The sequence below is a fragment of the Megachile rotundata genome, chromosome 1 (genome assembly GCF_050947335.1).
Source record: "Megachile rotundata isolate GNS110a chromosome 1, iyMegRotu1, whole genome shotgun sequence".
NCBI classification, from domain to species: domain Eukaryota; kingdom Metazoa; phylum Arthropoda; class Insecta; order Hymenoptera; family Megachilidae; genus Megachile; species Megachile rotundata.
Genome location: NC_134983.1, coordinates 6970420 through 6988665, shown reverse-complemented (window position 1 = coordinate 6988665; position 18246 = coordinate 6970420). Strand labels below are relative to the sequence as shown.

At 29.9% G+C, this 18246-nt stretch overlaps 2 protein-coding genes across 9 annotated transcripts; one reads left to right on the top strand and one right to left on the bottom strand.

The window, feature by feature from the left end:
* The first annotated feature begins 136 nt into the window (after positions 1-136).
* On the top strand, positions 137-10408 carry PolE4 (DNA polymerase epsilon subunit 4). Of its 4 annotated transcripts, XR_001095038.2 has the most exons (5): positions 137-376; positions 9114-9315; positions 9428-9591; positions 9669-9854; positions 10076-10408. XR_001095038.2 is itself a non-coding variant. In XM_003700682.3 (2 exons), the coding sequence occupies exons 1-2, from the start codon at positions 137-139 to the stop codon at positions 758-760; spliced, it is 381 nt and encodes a 126-aa protein (XP_003700730.1). In that variant the 3' UTR covers positions 761-949. The 4 variants fall into 4 exon arrangements, 1 of the variants encoding a protein (XP_003700730.1); XR_001095037.2 differs by having other exon boundaries at positions 9669-10408; XR_001095039.2 differs by having other exon boundaries at positions 9412-9591; positions 9669-10408.
* LOC100883723 (uncharacterized) lies at positions 1366-8557 on the bottom strand. Of its 5 annotated transcripts, none has more exons than XM_076537238.1 (7): positions 8112-8554; positions 6316-7849; positions 5441-5882; positions 5124-5339; positions 4819-5051; positions 4594-4712; positions 1366-1769 (listed from the first exon to the last, which is right to left on the bottom strand). In XM_076537238.1, exons 2-7 carry the CDS (start codon positions 7833-7835, stop codon positions 1675-1677), a joined length of 2625 nt encoding a protein of 874 aa, XP_076393353.1. In that variant the 5' UTR covers positions 7836-7849; positions 8112-8554; the 3' UTR covers positions 1366-1674. The 5 variants fall into 5 exon arrangements, with proteins under 5 accessions (XP_076393353.1, XP_076393346.1, XP_012134758.1 ...); XM_076537231.1 differs by having other exon boundaries at positions 8196-8552; XM_012279368.2 differs by lacking the exon at positions 1366-1769 and adding an exon at positions 2994-4471 and having other exon boundaries at positions 8196-8551.
* Positions 10409-18246: the final 7838 nt, after the last annotated feature.

Sequence of the window (18246 nt, the reverse complement as noted above, 5' to 3'; positions counted from 1 at the left end):
GATTTTTCCTCGTTACGTATATAGTCACGAAAGCAAAAGCAGCACGTGGAAAGATTTTGTACTTCGTTAGAACTGCGGGAATTTTTTGGTATTCTCATGTATGCTCCTGTGGAATGAGATATAAACGGATACAAATATGGCAAATTTTGAAAGCGAAGGAAGTGCAAGTGAAAAAAAATTGAACGAAAGTAATAACAGTATTGGTGGAGAAAATTCTCAAGATTCTCAAGAAGAAGTCGAAAATATCCGAGCCGATGAAGAACAAAAAGAAAAGTTAGTGAAGTTACCACTAGGTAGAATAAAAACAATTATAAAAATGGATCCCGAAGTAAACATGATTAACCAAGAAGCAGTTTTCTTAATTACAAAATCTACGGTAATTAATAATTATTTTATTGATTTGTGAATGGAAAACATTATATTGTTTTTAATATTATATTTGTCAGTTATAGTGATATTAAAAAATGGATTTTACGAATATGAAAATGCAAATTGAATAGTGTTATTATGTATAAGATTGAATACAAAATGTAACACAATTCAATATAGTAAATATAAAGCCTAACTTCTTATTTTTGTCATAAATATTTCATGTTCCTGACTTTGTTTCTTATTACAGGAACTTTTTATTGATTCCCTTACTAAAGAATCATATAAGTATACTGCACAAATGAAAAAAAAGACAATACAAAAGAGAGATGTAGAAAGAGCAATTGATAATGTTGATGCACTTGTATTTTTAGAAGGAGTGTTTGACTGAAACTCAATCTAATTTAATATTTGTGCCTTGTAACATATTACTGACATCTTTTTTCCATATTTTTATGATAAAGTTACATTGTTATATTAAAGATGATTACATGTACAAATATTTTACAGTGTATATGTTCAATTTTAGTTTTCATAACAAAATATACGAAAATATATGAATAAGGTTGACTTTAAAAGATTTATTGTTTTTTTATCTGAATTAATATTACATGAATAACTAAATTATGATATATTGAATTAGCTATAATTATAATTTCAATAAGTGCATACATGATATGCAAGCTTATATTTCAAGATATCTTGTAAAATGAACATCTTCAAAATTCATGAAGTTTATTGTCCATCATAAAGCATTGAAGATGGAAGATAAAATGATTCATTTTTACAATATTATGTTATTTTTATAAAAATAAAAACATTAAAGATGCTGCAAATAATTACAAATGTCAATTCTGGTTTGCAAATTTTTTGTAATTATATAATGTAAAAATAACAACATTTTTGCATATAAATTAATTTAAAATTGATTTATAAATAATTCAGTGCACATACAAAAGAAAATTTTTAACAGGAATAGATAAAAATAACTACAAATTACATAAAAGCGTTTTATTATGAGTTTAAGCACAAAGACAATCTTATTAATTTTTCATGTAACAGATAGCAAGATATTGGTTAAAAATATTTTACTATATTTATACTAAAATTTGTAAGTTTTATGTGTAATATGTATCTTCATCCTAAAACTTGTATGATACACATATATAATTTCATCTGCACATACAAAGAATTGCACAACATTATTATTTTACAAGTAAAACATAAATAAACTTTTAAAATAATATACATTGATACATATCTATAGATATCTTAATATTATTCTATAAATTATTCTACTATCATTTATAATTTACTTTGTATAATGCAGAATGAAATTTTTACATCACAATTACTTTCAGTTTTCAATTTAATTAGTAATTGTAATATTTGCATTGAATCTAAAAAATAAAATTTTTTTCATTCTTTTTTAATTTGAAATGTCAAAGAATATTTTAAACATAAAAAGAATTATTTCAAAAAGTTCTATCTAGTATATAATTTATGAATACAGAGAGAAAAAATCAGTCTTGTTTCATGTACGCCAATCATCTAGTTTTCATACTACCAATTACAAATGTTCAGAGATCACAAGAGATACTGTTATTATGTTAATACATTAAATAGAGCAATTAAATAAAAACATTAAATAATTTTATTACTTAGAATGAAATACCTGAAGAAAAAGTTAAATGATTTCAAACAAATGATTTCTACAGTATCCATATAGTATAAAATATTATTGTGACCATCTAATCTGCAAATATTTTCATTAATATAATTTAATTCAATTAAATGATTTGTTTATGGAAGCACACACTGCTCAGTGTGGTAATGTTGGAGACATACTATGTTAATAAGTCTCATAATTTCTATAACAATTGTAATATGTAAAAGGAAATAAAAAAATTTCATTTATGGATATAAAAATATTTCCAGTAAATTATACATTTATAAAAACAGCTAAAAGTTTGGAATCATTAGATAAATTAGAAGATCCTGAAGAAAAGGATGAACATGTATAAAGTAACTGAAAAAGTTTGTTCTGCTAAATAACATGTAAAACATGTTATATTGTTCTTTGTAGTGCTCTGCCACTTTGTTAAACATACTAAAGCATACTTATCATACTAAAATATTCTAACATCCGGTAGCTGTTACAAAGTTCTATAATTTGAGAAGTAAGTTCAACTTCTCCTACCGATGAGATGTATTATAGAAAATGCAGAAATATGGACGTTCCACATAAAGACGCAAAAGATCTCAAACCAAGATAGAATTCCTCCGAGAGTGCGAATATCTTCGATTATTTCAGGATGAAGTCCAGATGTTTCTGGATGAGAAGTAGAAGTAAGATCGAAAGCATACTATGTACGAAATAGCCCGCTGTGTTATTATAGAGTGTGCAACTTTAATAAGGACATGGCGAATGATGTAGTGTATACTGAATTTATTACTCTTATCAAGTAAATCATGAAACCCTATCACCTATAAATTAAAATTCCCTTCCAATTTTGGAGGCTGAGTTGCATATTAGCAAGCTACTCTTCATGAATAAAGAGCGGAGGATGAACAAATAGTAGATATGATCAGGATTATTCTCTTATTACTCAACAGAAGAAGAAAGGATAGCAGCATACTGTAGCTTACGAGCCACCACTTGATCATGTCTGTTTTAGGCAATTAGTGAACGTCTCAAGGTCAGTAAATGCGCGGACGTTCCGTTCATCTGAGAAGCACTCTAGAACAATCTGTTTTAACTTCATCTAATAAAATAATTCAGTTTGAATTTGTACAGTTACAAATGATGACTTAATTATATGTTGAGTATCTGTTATATTGTAATGTTGATCCAGTTTGACTATTAAGCTGTTTCTAATTAAATAATCGACTTAGGTATAAGAAAATATTTTCAGATTAAATAGTCACAAGAACATATTACAGCATTCCTTTGAAATAATTTGACCTGTATTACAAAAATTTGATAGAAAATATACTTTATTTGAAGGAAAAATAGTGAGCTTAATATTTTTGAACAAGAATTTCAAGAAGATTCTTTTTTATCATCGCAATCGTCATTTGTATACAATTTTTCTCTAATATCTTTTTACCTTCTAAAAATAATAAACATATTTAAACAATTTTAATCAATGTTTCTTATATTGATTATACTTGTACATATTATCTATATACAAGAACTAACATTTCAATTTTTATTGAAAAAATGAACAAATTGAGAAGATATTATAAAAATTAATACAACTTATAATTAAAAGTAATTTCCACTTATATTGCATGATGATTACAGTTTATAGATAACATTAGCTGATATACAGTAATCTATGAGAAGTTGACACGTTATTAGAGGAATTTTCGGATAAAATGACTCTGAACTTTTTTCATTGCTTTTCGATTTTTCTAAATTAAGAAACAAATCCTTAAAACTACTTACTGCAGCTTCATTTTGCATATTATGTTAAAATACTATTCTAACACTTCTATTTGAGTATTATGTTTAGAATTAATTAATTTTACTGAAAGTTAATTTGTCTTGAGTGGTATTAAACTGCTTTTGAAAGTTTCCTCTCTAATAATTTGATTCATCAAGAATTTTTGTGTTCTTAATTTTGTGGAAATAATTTATATTTAAGATTCTCATCTTATTTAATTTAAGAATTTTTCTTGTCTTGCTTTTAAAACTGTAATTTACAATATACTTTAACACTGCTGGTATGTTTGTTATATCTTCAACTTTATATTAATTATAAATCTTTGCATTTTAAAATACACTGAAGAGGTATACTTTATTAATTATAATCATTAAAAAAAGTACACGTTGTTGTCCTACATAAATCAATGATTAAAATGATTACTTTTTACACAACTGTCTTAATTTTAAATGAACATTCAGTTTATATTTATTAAATAAACATTACTCTTCATCAGTTTCGAATAAATATATACACTTCTAAAAGTTTTGCAACTACTTCTGTTGCAGAAAAGTAAAATCATTGTTTTTGGAGGCAAAAATTACATACATATATTTTTCCAAGTTTGCTCTATTCAGTATTTTTAATATTGTGCTAAAGTCACTGAATGTTATCTATACTCATATTGAAGAAAAAATATAAGAAGTCATTAGAGAAGTATGTATATTATTGTATAATTATATACGAAAGATACTAAAGAATTAGGAAGTAACTTGCCATAATTTTTACTTCTTACGTTTAGTTTTACGGCGCTTGCAGTCCCCTCTAAAAGAATTTTGATCTGCTGATGTGCTTGAGGTTCCGGTCTTGCTATGATTGTACAAATTATTTAAAAAGTCTTCAAAATCTGCTTCGCTGTTCAAAATAAAAAACAATTTGAAGTATTGTATATTTGTTAGCAAACTTTATAATTATATGAATATACTATAAATTTAATTATAATTATTCCAAATAATGGTACCTTGTATTTGGGTCTATTTGTTGACGTTTTTTATTATTATTGACGTTTGTTTGCGACGGTGGCCGCTGACCTAAGACAATTCTATATTGGACACTATGCGTATTTGCTCTCAGATGTTTCAAATTACCAGCTTGACAAGCTGCCCAATCAGTAACATCATACACTGCACCCTCCATACAGGCATAATAATGCCAAAGAAAACCCATTAAACGAGATTCTGCCCAGATATCTCCCTATCAATTTGACCAATCTAATTAAAAGTACAGTCGAGAAATATTTGGTTTACACGCCATTTTAGTACTTACTTCTCTTGCGCTATGGCGTATTTTACATTGAGCACAAAATCGTGCTGCGTAACAAGGGCGTTGTGTAGGAATTCTCTTGTGCCTTAGACCACAATTTGTACATCTTATCGTATTTGCCGCTTGTTCCATCTTTCTATGAAGTTGAGAGAGCAAATCGCTTAATTCACCCCAAGCTGCTTCAACTTGTCTAGTTTGATCAAATGCTTGTCTTCGTTCCTAAAATATTTAAAGTGCAATGCAACCATAATTATCATAGTGTAAAAAGACATACTTTTTTTTTTAAATTTATAAGAATAAATATAAAACGTATATAATACCGGTTCACCAATTATATCAAATGCGTGTACGAGTATCTTGAATGCCTCTTCAGCACCAGGTTGATTATTTTTGTCAGGATGCACTAAGAAAGCTTGTCTCTTGTAATACTTTTTAATATCATCATCCGAACATGTTGGTGTTACACCAAGTATACTATATGGATCTTTTCCTTTGCAAGCTAATAATCTTTTCATAGCTTCTTCACCAGTACTAGGTAATGCAATATTACTCTCGAGACCACCTCGTATCCAATTACTATTTTCTTCTTTCTCTTCACTTTTAGCTTTTATTTTACGCCAAAATGCAAATTTACTATTTCCAAACCAATCATCTAATTGTTTACCAACAGCATTTAAAATACGTATTTTAGAAAATGCTACAGCCATGTATACCCATGAATATTTTAAATATAATATTGTATGATACCATCCACATTTACCACTAAAACATATAATACACATTATTTAATTTACTTGAAAAATTATTTGATATGTATAAAGTATTAATATTTTATTATTAATTGTTTCACTTTAATATTTTTTTGCTCGAGATCAGAGTTATGTATGTTGAGTTCTGATGCAATCTTGCTTTGCCGTTTAATTATTTCATTATTCCACTGCTATACTATATTACTATACTACTTATACTACTATTTACTACTGTATTATTATACATACTACTATTTTGCTACTTTATACTTTTCAGTGTACAGCATATTTTAAATACTAACAGTTCAAAATTCAGTTCAGGTTCAAATAAAATTTTACTTTAGGTGTCTAATGATATACTGAATGGGTACCCATTATATTTGTTAAATATTGTTTGGTATTGTAAAATGTGAATAGTAATATTTTTTATATTAAATTTTACTTACAGTTGAATCATCAGATTGGCACTCATACTAACTACATCAGATACCAAGTGCAGTAGCCAATGAAATATTTTTAAACCGATTTTAATCCAGCGATTGGCATATTTATTTAAATTTTTACATAAATCTTTAACTGGAGATTCCCTATTCTCTCTTCTACGATTTCGTTGTGCTTTCTTAATTTGCTGTGCCTTTTCAGTTTGAAAACGTTTTGAATTCTTTTCCTTGGTAACTTTTTTCTCTTCTTTATTTATTTTATTAACAGTTTGTTGATTTTTCTCTATTTTTTCAGGTGAAACAGTTTGACTGGAAGTATTGGTTGTATTCAAATTATTATTTATTTGTATAGGTCGTTTGAGAATATTTCCTGTAGATTTAGGATTATTATTTTGAATTTTTGAATTATTAAGTGTTTCTCCCTTCTCTGCCTTTTTTGGCGTTTTAGAAACTTTTTTCTTCTCAAATTGAGTAGATCTATCAAAAGTGTTTATTTCATGAGATTCAGTTGGAGAGCCAAGATTGTCTAACGATACCCAGCGTCTTGGTAGATTTGAGTTATTCTTCTCTAAAACTTTTCGTGGTATTTGCATTTTTGGAGAATTGTGATCATCACTACCAGATGAATTTTGCCTCTTTAATGCAGCAGACTTAGATTTGTTCTTTGAATTTTTATTAGAAATTTTTTTATTTATGGATTCTGTTTTTGGTTTTATAGATTGAACTGTTAAAGGAGATGGAGGTGTTGGTGCAGATTTTGTCAAAACATCAGAATAAGATGGACGCATAGGTTTTACTTCTGCTACCACACGAGGTTTCTTATATTGAGATTCTATTGAATTTCTAGGTAATCCTTCAGGTTCTCTGACGTCTACATTCAACTGTGGTACTGGAGTTACATTTGGAGAACTACCGAAAGGACTATATGTACCAGACTGATTTGGTACCCAATTACCAACTAAATTATCAATCAATTGTTTTCCATTAAAATTTTGAGTTGGCATTTCAGATGGTACTGTAATATGTCGATCGTTAAAAAGACCATATTCTTGACCAATGATATTTTGATTTCTATAGGATGTTATGTTTGAAAGCTGACATTGTTCTGCCATGATTTGTGAAGCATTTCCATAAATTACATTAATATAATTACCTCCACCAACATCTATTGTACCAATTAAGTCATTATTTTCATTTATACCTAAATGATTTACTGCTTGTGATGGAAAGTAAATTGAATCAGCCGTAGACTCATAATTTGACATGTCGTGCACATATAAAGGACTATTCATTGGAGTCATTGGTTGCATCGTGGATGGATTAGAATGTGGAGTCTGGCTAGTAATATAATGTCTTGTTTGACTTGAAGAATAATCTCCCCAATTATGGGTTGTAGTTTGTTGCGGATTTATACCAAAGTGAACATAATGACCATTAGAACTTTCCAAATCTGAAGTCATCGCTTCAATAATCTTATCTAAGGACATACGTTTAAAGTCAGGTGGTGATTGTTGTTGTTCTGCCATATTGTGGTAGATTTCTATAAAGTAAAGATACAATTATTTTAAAAACACATATGCACTGCAAATCATTTTTAATCTATTGTATAATAAAATAGATCAAAAGAATGAAATATTATTCGCATCAGTGGAAGTAAGTTATACTATAAAGGACACCGAATTTTTATTATTCGAAAAAACGTCGGTAACTCATATTCGTTTCTGGGTTATACAAGAAATTTATGTAGTAAGCAAACTATATTAATGTCCATGCATTTAATTTGAATTAAAAGCAACACGTACATTGATTTTGTGCAGTTTAGTAACCTAAAATGAATTTTTTCCCCGTAAAATTATAACAGATATAACGATATTATAACGACTTACACTTGTCGGCAAGCATGTTACCCTAAAATGTTCATTTACATTGTATTCAAAATAAACGGCTTCTTGATATACTGTGCAAGAAATATCATACTTGAGTGATATATACAATTTTAAACTATACACCATGCGGTTAATACAAAATCAGTCACTATTTCTTCGTGGTCCGTACTACCAGCAGATTCATAAACGGATCACATAAATAGTTTTCTTTCTGTATACATACAACATATATATATCACTGTTGCGAAAAGTTCCTAGATAAACGGATATGTCCAATTACTGAACCGTTATGGCTTCGATTTCTACTTCATTCTACGAAAAAGTAACCTCAATCCACACAACTCGATAGGCTAGGGAGATTCTTCACCACGAGGCAGATGCCATTCTACAGTTTGCTTCTGCTTCGTGGTTAAATACACGGTGGGAATAAACAAAAAATAAAAAATCGTGATCGATTATTTTACAATTGATCAACTGAGTAAGCGGCAGATTTCCTTGATAAAAATAGTAATGCAAAAGAAAAAGTTTTATCAGCCGTTCATTCTTGGTTGGCGAATTTTCAAATTTGGATCTTTGGAAATTTTGAAATTGAATAATTCGAGAACTTTGGAAAACCTAGCAATTTAAGAATAATTAAATGTTTCGACATTCAACACAAGATGTTTTGTAATGCATCTGATTGTGTACAGAAATATATTAGAAAGCGGGTTGTTAGTGAGCGGTTCGTGAAGGAGTAATTCATTCGGTAGCTAGTTATCATGAGATCTCTTCGTCATTATCCACAGTAGAAATTCGAGACCAACAGAAGTTAGTGTATCTATTATATTTTTTCAGCAATATAAATAAATGTTTCAATTAATGAGTGAAATATATAGCGATCAATAAGGATTATAAGTTCTTAAACTTTCTGCTCGCCAGGTATACTTTGCTGCACGTGAAAGGAGATTCATGCAGGTCGACAACCTAGACAGATTTTTAACCACGAGTGAGATAACCCTATACATTTTCATAACCATACACAAACCGGAACAAAATAGAAATGTACTCGAGAGCAAATCTGGTTTTCATGAGAAAAATGGTTGCCAAAAGAACGGGTCTCTATCAGTATATCCACGAAATGGTAGGCGTTATATCTAATCAACAAGCATAACATTGATAACTAATAAAATATAATTTGCAAATTTATATTTTATTTCATAAGTACAATATTTTATAGAGCATTCGAGTTTCAGAAGTGAGAAATGATAAGCAGATGGTAACATATTCAAGTCGCCAAAAACCGATTCACAAATGTTTCTTATTGCGAAAAGAAGTTTATTTGTAAAATTTTGTTAGAATCGGACCAAGACGGTTTTCCGAAGTTTTGCTACATTTTCCGAAGTGGTCATTCTACTGTGTAATAAGTCCAAAATATCAATATCTTATAATGTATCGAATTTCAAATATGATTTCATTAGTTTCATCTTTTCACAGCTAGATGGCTGAGCATTTTGAGGTCCTGTGATGACCATCAGATTCATCGGTAAAGAAGAGTACTGTTATCAGAGCCGTCGGTCAAGAAAAGTTCTGTTTGCAAATTTGAACAAATGATCAATGTGTAAAGCAATCGTAGTTTGATCGTTTTCAATCATCATCATATTATAACGCAGAAACATATCCGTGAGTTTCGTTGACACGTTGTACGCATGCTCGAAAACAAGGCAGAAACATATTATATGTGTACTTTTACAATTATAGTACAGTAAAATCGTTACTAAGGGACACTTTTTAAGGGATACACATATAAAAACTAATTACGCTATCATTGAGAGTGCTACAGCTGCTTTTTCTTTGATTATTCTGTAAAAATTTACTACGCATATCTATCTCTTACGGTTTAGGACTGCGCAGGGTGTCAAGGTTTTCATGAGATAACCGCGGATCCTGGGCAACAAATTTTCGAACAATAAAAATTGCTCCAATTTAAAAACTAATTACGTCATCATTAAGAGTGGTCCATTAGACTTTTCTGAGTTAAACCTCTTTGTAAAAAATTTACTGTGCATGTCTATCTTTTACGGTTTAGGACTGCGCAGGAGGTCAAGATTAAATGATTAATTCCCCGTGCACAGCACAGGCGTTCCACAAGTTAATAATTAAATGATTAAACAATAAGTTTAATTCAGTTAGGCACTGTATGAAAAGTGGTGAAAATAAAGAAAAATTATCAACAATCATTGTGTATTTATTGTTATCTAACCGACCCAACAGACTACAAATTTACATATCCGAAAGAGAGTTTTGAGAATTTGTATCAAGAGAACATGAGAATTCTTGGAAATGACGTCAGCAAAATTCCAAGAAATGGCACATAGGATACCTACTTACAACTTACGTTCTCCTGATACAAATTTTCAAAATTGGTCGGTGGAATTTCAAAAATTTTGCTTCGGGAATTCTTGAAATGACGTTATGAAAATGCATGTTCTCCTGGTCCAAATTCTCAATATTTTGTTTTTTATTTTTTATTTTTTATTTTCTAAAATTTGGGGCAATTTCGGGGGATCGTAATGACGGGATTTATAAATTGGTTGAGTGGTGCAAGAGAAAAACGTGGACAAAAAGTTTAAAAGTCAAGTACATAAGCGCGAGCAAATTCAAGTTTGCATTAAAGCCTACGAGGATATGGTTTTTCGGTGATTATTTCTTCGTGGCATGCGCGGGCGACACGCAGGAGGAATATACACGATAATGAGTATGCAAAATCGTTAATTACTCACTTTCTGAGCACAGTCTATGAACTTTTATGATTAAAGAATGTTCAGTGATCCCTCAGCTACTTTCTCGTATCATATTTGTTCGATTTTTAATGAAATTTATTAGTTATTAACTAATAACCTAAGGCCAGCCACGGTGACAAACGGTATACACGACGTCATTTTGAATAATTCATTACACGTTTCGTGGATATATTTTGTGCACTTTTATGATTGAAGAATGGTCAGCAATGCATTATTTACATGGTTCGATTATAAAAGTTCATAAATAATGTTCGGGTAATGAGTAATTAATTATTTTGTGTCAGCATTCCGATACGTACATAAGCTGTCTATGTCAATTCTACTGCGCATGCAAAGTGCAATATTTCGGCACTTTGACGACGTAGTATGGTTCCTGAGGCATTTAGAAACAAATTTCCATTAGGGTTTGATGCGTTTTGATGCCTAATAAAGCCAGAAAATCAATTTTTGTTGAATTCGGTCCAAAACGGTACAAGTGGCGTCATCTAGCGGCGAGCGGCGGAACTACGAAATAATAAAATTTCGATTTTCTCCGAAATTAGGCAATTTTACGTATTTCTGAGGGTCAGAAAGTGTTCTGTGACCTCCCTAGAACCTATATACTGTCACAAGAACCTCCTAAAAGCGCTAGAAAAGAAAATAGAAAAATAATCCAAAACATGGACTAAAAAATTGGCGTCCATCTAGCGGTGAAAGTTGGAACTACAAAAATATAAAAATGCGATTTTCTAGAAAATGAGCAAACTTTGAGTACTTCTCAGACTCAGAAAGTGTTATGTGATCGCATTAGAAGCAAAATAATGCAATAAAAGCTACCTAAAGGCTTTAATAAAGAAAATAAAGAAAATGTCATTTTATGGAGAAAATTTGTGGCGCCATCTAGCGGCGAAACTGCGAACTAAACTGAAAAAACATATGCCCGTTTACGCGTTAAGGAAAAATATAAAAAGTAATATTTCGCAGCTTCGACGATGTAGTATGCTGCTTTATACATTTTAAAGCAATTTTTGTTGAAGAAGTTATTCATTTTTTTGCCTATTAAGCACAGAAAATCAATTTATATTTGACCCCTTTACTGCTTATTCGGACATACGGTTTTTCAGTTTAGTTCGCAGTTTCGCCGCTAGATGGCGCCACAAATTTTCTCCATAAAATGAAATTTTTTTTATTTTCTTTATTAAAGCCTTTAGGAAGCTTTTATTGCATTATTTTGCTTCTAATGCGATCACATAACACTTTCTGAGTCTCAGAAGTACTCAAAGTTTGCTCATTTTCGAGAAAATCGCATTTTCATATTTTTGTAGTTGCAACTTTCACCGCTAGATGGACGCCAATTTTTTAGTCCATGTTTTGGACTATTTTTCTATTTTCTTTTCTAGCGCTTTTAGGAGGTTCTTGTGAAAGTATATAGGCTCTAGGGAGGTCGCAGAACACTTTCTGACTCTCAGAAATACGTAAAATTGCCTAATTTCGGAGAAAATCGAAATTTTAGTATTTCGTAATTCCGCCGCTCGCCGCTAGATGGCGCCACCTGTACCGTTTTGGACCGAATTCGACAAAAATTGATTTTCTGGCTTTTTTAGGCATCAAAACGCATCAAACCCTAATGGAAATTTGTTTCTAAATGCCTCAGGAACCATACTACGTCGTCAGAGTGCCGAAATATTCATTTTTTTATTTTCCTTATATGTGTGTTCGGACCCTCATTTTTTAGATTTACTTCACCCGTTTCGCCGCTATATGGACGCCAATTTTTTAGTCTATAAATTGCACTATTTGTATATGCAATACTCTGTAGTTTTATATCTTTTCATACTCTGTCTGTTCATGTTCTGTAATAGAATTTTATATTTTGTATTTAATAAGGACAACACATATAAGACCGTTTTGGATCTGAAGTGTATTTTAGTAAAAAAAAAAAATTGCACTATTTGTAACGGTTTGCTACCGCGCATGAGGTCAAAGTTCAAAATTGACCGTTAATTTCCAGGAGTGTATTTGAGCCCAGAGTGAAATTTTTTCACCCCTTAACCTGGACGGCTCAAGTTGGTCTTGATATGTCGAAGAATATTTTTTGAACGAAGATATATGTATAAAACTCTGTATTTATCCGGAAATAGTGTTTTTACAATGTATGTGTTAAATATCTAACGGTGGGTGTTTTGCAATATTTCCAATAACGAAAATTCCAAGCGCGAGCAAATTCAATTTTTACATTGAAGTCTATGAGGATCAGTTTTTTCGGTGCTTATTCCTCCGTGGCAAGATTTTATTTTAAAATCAAAATCGTTCACTGTTCATTCTTTAATCAAACCTCAATTCAAGAACACGTGTTAAAATCAAATTCAGAATCAAGTCCAATAAAATTAATTATTTTGCAAAGTTTTTAATTAATTTAGGAAGACTATTCCTATGTGAACGGTGCATGTAGCGTCATCTGGCGGTAGAATACGCGAACTAACGAAAACCGTGATCCCGCCGAGTGTAGTTCACGCTGTTCGCCGGGCAGATGGCGCCACTTGTTTTTAAACAAGTCAAAACTCTAATTTAAATTCTAATTACGTCATTAAGAGTGGTCCATTTGACTTTTTTGACTTTTTTCGGTCAAGGTTTACTGATTAATTCCCTGTGCATAGCACGGATCGTTCCAATAATTTTGTTTAAAAGACAAAATTGTTCAATATTTATTCTGTAATTAAACCTTCAAGAATATATGTGTAAATTAAATTCAGAATCAATTTCAATAAAATTAGTTATTTTTATGAAGCTATTAATTGATTATAAAATAAAGGAAGACAATTCCTGTAGTTTTGTAAAAATTCAATTAATGTTGATTTTTCTGATTATAATATAATTGTTATGTATTTATTAGTATTGATTTTATGCTATTGGCAATATATTCGGTAGATCCGAAGATGCGAATTATGTGTTCAGAACAGTTCACACACTTCTACTGTATCTCGTGGATGATATAGGGAATGATATAAGAATGGCAAAAAATTTTTTCCAGTCGCCAGAAACCATTCTCACAGATATCTTCTTTTGCAAAAAAGAGATTATTTGCGATTTTCTGAAGTTTCGCCCTAAAAATCTTATTAGTTCCTTCACCATTAGATGGTTAGGTATTCTGAGGACCATGTAACTTTTTAAATTTTCGAATACAAAGTTTCCAGCTCATTACAAATTCATTTTTATCAATTTATCGTGCCTCTAAAACAATTTGAGGTCATCAGTAAAGCAGAATAATGCCTTATTTTACGAAAAAACATAGTTATCTAAATTGAAATTCCTTCATATACATATACGAATATATTGTATAATTTTAATGTTGCACTTTGTGTTGAATTACAATTTTCACAATTATTGCTTGATAAAAAATCTACAATCTTGACAAAAGTAAGCTGAGTCTGATAATTTATTCAAATTAATGCGTTAATTTCCTTAATCTCATTAATGCAAATCATGCGACGTCCTTCTTTTAAAGTTTTATTTAAAAAACAAGGACTAAAGAAAAAGTGAAAAGTAATTTTTTATATTGAAAAAATTGAAATTCCTGTTTGAACAAGATAGTTGCAAGAATTAAGTAACATCAATGTTCACTTTTACTTGGTTATATAATTGTCGTTATTGATCACCAAACTAGTGACACTTAAAAAAATCTAACACGGGGTGTAATTTTCTTCTGTCGCAACGTTCATGGTGAAACTTACAATTTTCTTCGCAGCATTCTGCATATAAGACATTCTCTTTCTAACATGATCATACGTGTAATCATTTTACCAATTTTTCTGAAGCTACTCGTTTTATTATTAATTGCTTATTCGCAGGCTGACGGAAAGATAAAATATGAGACAAGCGATAAGAATTATTACAAAATATTTATAGGTTAATTCACTTAAATAGGATATTAAATATTGAATTTAGATCTGTTATTAGACATTAGCTATTAAACTTTTCTGTGTGGATAAATATTATATTTATTATATTTTTATAATACAAATATTTTAAATTTGTATGGCAAAGGAGATCTCAGACGATCAATATAAATATATTTTAATATTGGATATTAAATATTAAAAGATCTGTTATTAGATATTAGATATTGAGTTTTCCTGTATCGAGGAATGTGCACATTATATATTACATTTATTATATTTTTATAATACAAATATTTTAAATTTGTATGGCAAAGGAGATCTCAGACGATCAATATACATATATTTTAATATTGGATATTAAATATTAAATTTAGATCTGTTATTAGATATTAGATATTGAATTTCCCTGTATCGAGGAATGTGCACATTATATATTACATTTATTATATTTTTATAATACAAATATTTTAAATTTGTATGGTAAAAAGGATCTCAGACGATCAATATATATTTCAGCATTAATAAATATTTATATAAATATTTTAGTATTGCCTTTTGTCAATATTATGGAACGTGCAGGGGCAGATAATGGCGTATGGTAATATTTAAGTATCGATAAGATGATTTGATAAAAGTCATAATATTTGTTCTTCGTCTTTTTCTCCTTCCTTTACGTCGAATTTTATCTGGAAACTAACAATAAATATATTGTTAATAAATACTGAACGTATAAGGTTAATCGGTAAATATCAACATGATATAAAAGAAAATTTAAAGAGCTTGTAATTACACAAAACGTAAGTTTAATTTTTAACTAAAAATTTCAGACATCAAGTTCAATAAAAAGATGAGATATAACCCGCTGTAGCATATAAAAAATTTAATAATAATTAATAACTAAATTCTGTCGGTGTCTTCGTATAAATAAACAATATACAATTCTGTAAAAGACAGTGTGGATTGATTTCATTTTGCATTCAGTACGTGCTATAATTCATGAATGAATCAATATCATATCTTAATAAACTTCGTACTCTTTGTTTTGATATAATATTTCATTTTAATATCTACTCAATTGCTTCATATGAGTGTTACAATTTTTTTTACAATATCTTACCCTGCTATCAAAAAGATTCTTATTTACTCTGTATAATGAAATTTCTTTTTTATACATATATTTATTCAATAACTAATTTCAATTTGTTTTATTTACACTTATTAATCAGCCACTGATTCCGTACATCAAGCAGGGTCTTTTCAGTATTTTATAATAAAGTATAAGTTTGGATATTAAAGCATTTAAATTTTATATACAACTTTCATACACACTACACGAACCCTACATATATTCCACATCAGTTATACGTTGCAGTAGATCATGTATATCATGTACGCAATTTCACCATTTTCGATTATCTTCGTACTAAAAAGTAACTTTTCAAACTACTAATTTATATCACCAGTTTACTATCTTCCTAAACTACCTTTACTACTACATTTCACTACATTATATTCATAGTTTAATATCTTTTCAAACTACTAATTTATATTCTTAAATGAAAACTCTATATTGTACACTTGAAACTGTCACTACATGTAACAAAAAAGAATGCAGAACCATAAAAGCACAACAAGCTACATATAAGAAAAACATAGAATATGCAATAAATTTTTTTCCACGAAAAAATGCATCTGCATAAAATTGCGCGCTCAAATTACACCTTGATTATTTCAAGATACTGAATTTTCATCATTCGAGCCGCCCGTGTAGATCAAATGTGTATTTTTGCTTTTACTCTCGAGCTGGCCACTGACTTCACAGCATTCTGTGATTTCATCAGACATCGGTATCGTACAGCTTCACATGCTATCAATAAATTAAGAATATATTTTATCCTCACGTAAAAAATATCTGCGTTACACCTTATAAATTGTAAGCAATAAACAGTTATTACGTTTACAAACAAATTCAGATTAAGAAATGTATAGCGTGAATACGAAAGTTCAATCCGCGACGCTTTTCCTCGTAAAAGTGAAATTTCGTCACTCTCAAAGTGAAATCAAAACATCACAGAAACACGTGTTATCAACTGTCATTATATTCTCGTTAAATATTTAGCTTAATGTTAATTATTGTATCTTATCATCCAAATTATACCACTATCGACTGTAATTCCTGAGCGATAACAAAGGGAGTCAATTAAAAATTCATTGATGCAAGACGAAATGATGTTTTTATGCTATTGATGAAATGTTTTTAGTTGATTTAAATTAAATCTATTGATTCTCAATTTTTTTCTATGTGGTGTAGATTTGGAGAATTTGAAAATTGGTGGAGATTTGGGGACTTGAGGATTTGGAGATTTTGGGAAATTAAGATTTGAGGATTTGGGGATTTGAGAATTTGGGGTTTTGGGAAATAGGGGAATTAGGAAATTGGGGATTTGGGGATTTGGAAATTTGGAAATTTGGGACAGTAGGGTTTTGGGAATTTGGGAAATTGGAGACTTGGAAAATTGGGGACTTGGGAAATTAGGGATTTGGGAAATTGAGGATTTGAAAAATTGGAGATTTTGGAAATTGGGGACTTGAGAAATTGGGGATTTTGGGAAATTGGAGATTTGAGAATTTGGGGTTTTAGAAAATAAGGGACATGAAAATTGGAAATTTGGGAATTTTGGAATTTGAGAAATTAGGGATTTGGGAAATTGGGGACTTGGGAAATTGGGGATTTGAGAAATTGGGGATTTTGGGAAATTGGAGATTTGAGAATTTGGGGTTTTAGAAAATAAGGGACATGAAAATTGGAAATTTGGGAATTTTGGAATTTGAGAAATTAGGGATTTGGGAAATTGGGGACTTGGGAAATTGGGGATTTGAGAAATTGGGGATTTTGGGAAATTGGAGATTTGAGAATTTGGGGTTTTAGAAAATAAGGAATAGGAAAATTGGAAATTTGGGAAATTGGGGATTTGAGAAATTGGGGATTTGGTTAATTGAGGACTTGGGAAATTGGAAATTTTCGAAATTGGGGATTTGAGAAATTGGAGACCTGTGAAATTTGCGCTTTAGGAAATTAGAGATTTGAGAAATTAGGGATTTGGAAAATTAGGGATGTACGAAATTTGGAATTTAGGAAGTTGTGGATTTCAGAATTCTGTAGTTTGCTAATTTGGGAATTCAGGATTTTAGAAATTTGGGAGTTTGAGAATTAGATAACTCGCTAAATTAGGATTTTAGGAATTTAGGAATTTACCAACTTATAATTTAGTAATTTGGAAATTCACAACTTTAAGCATCGAGAAACGTGGAAATTTAATTCTCCAGAAATTGGAAAATTGATTCTCAATTTTTAAACTTAGTAATTTGATAATTTACTAAATTATTAATTTG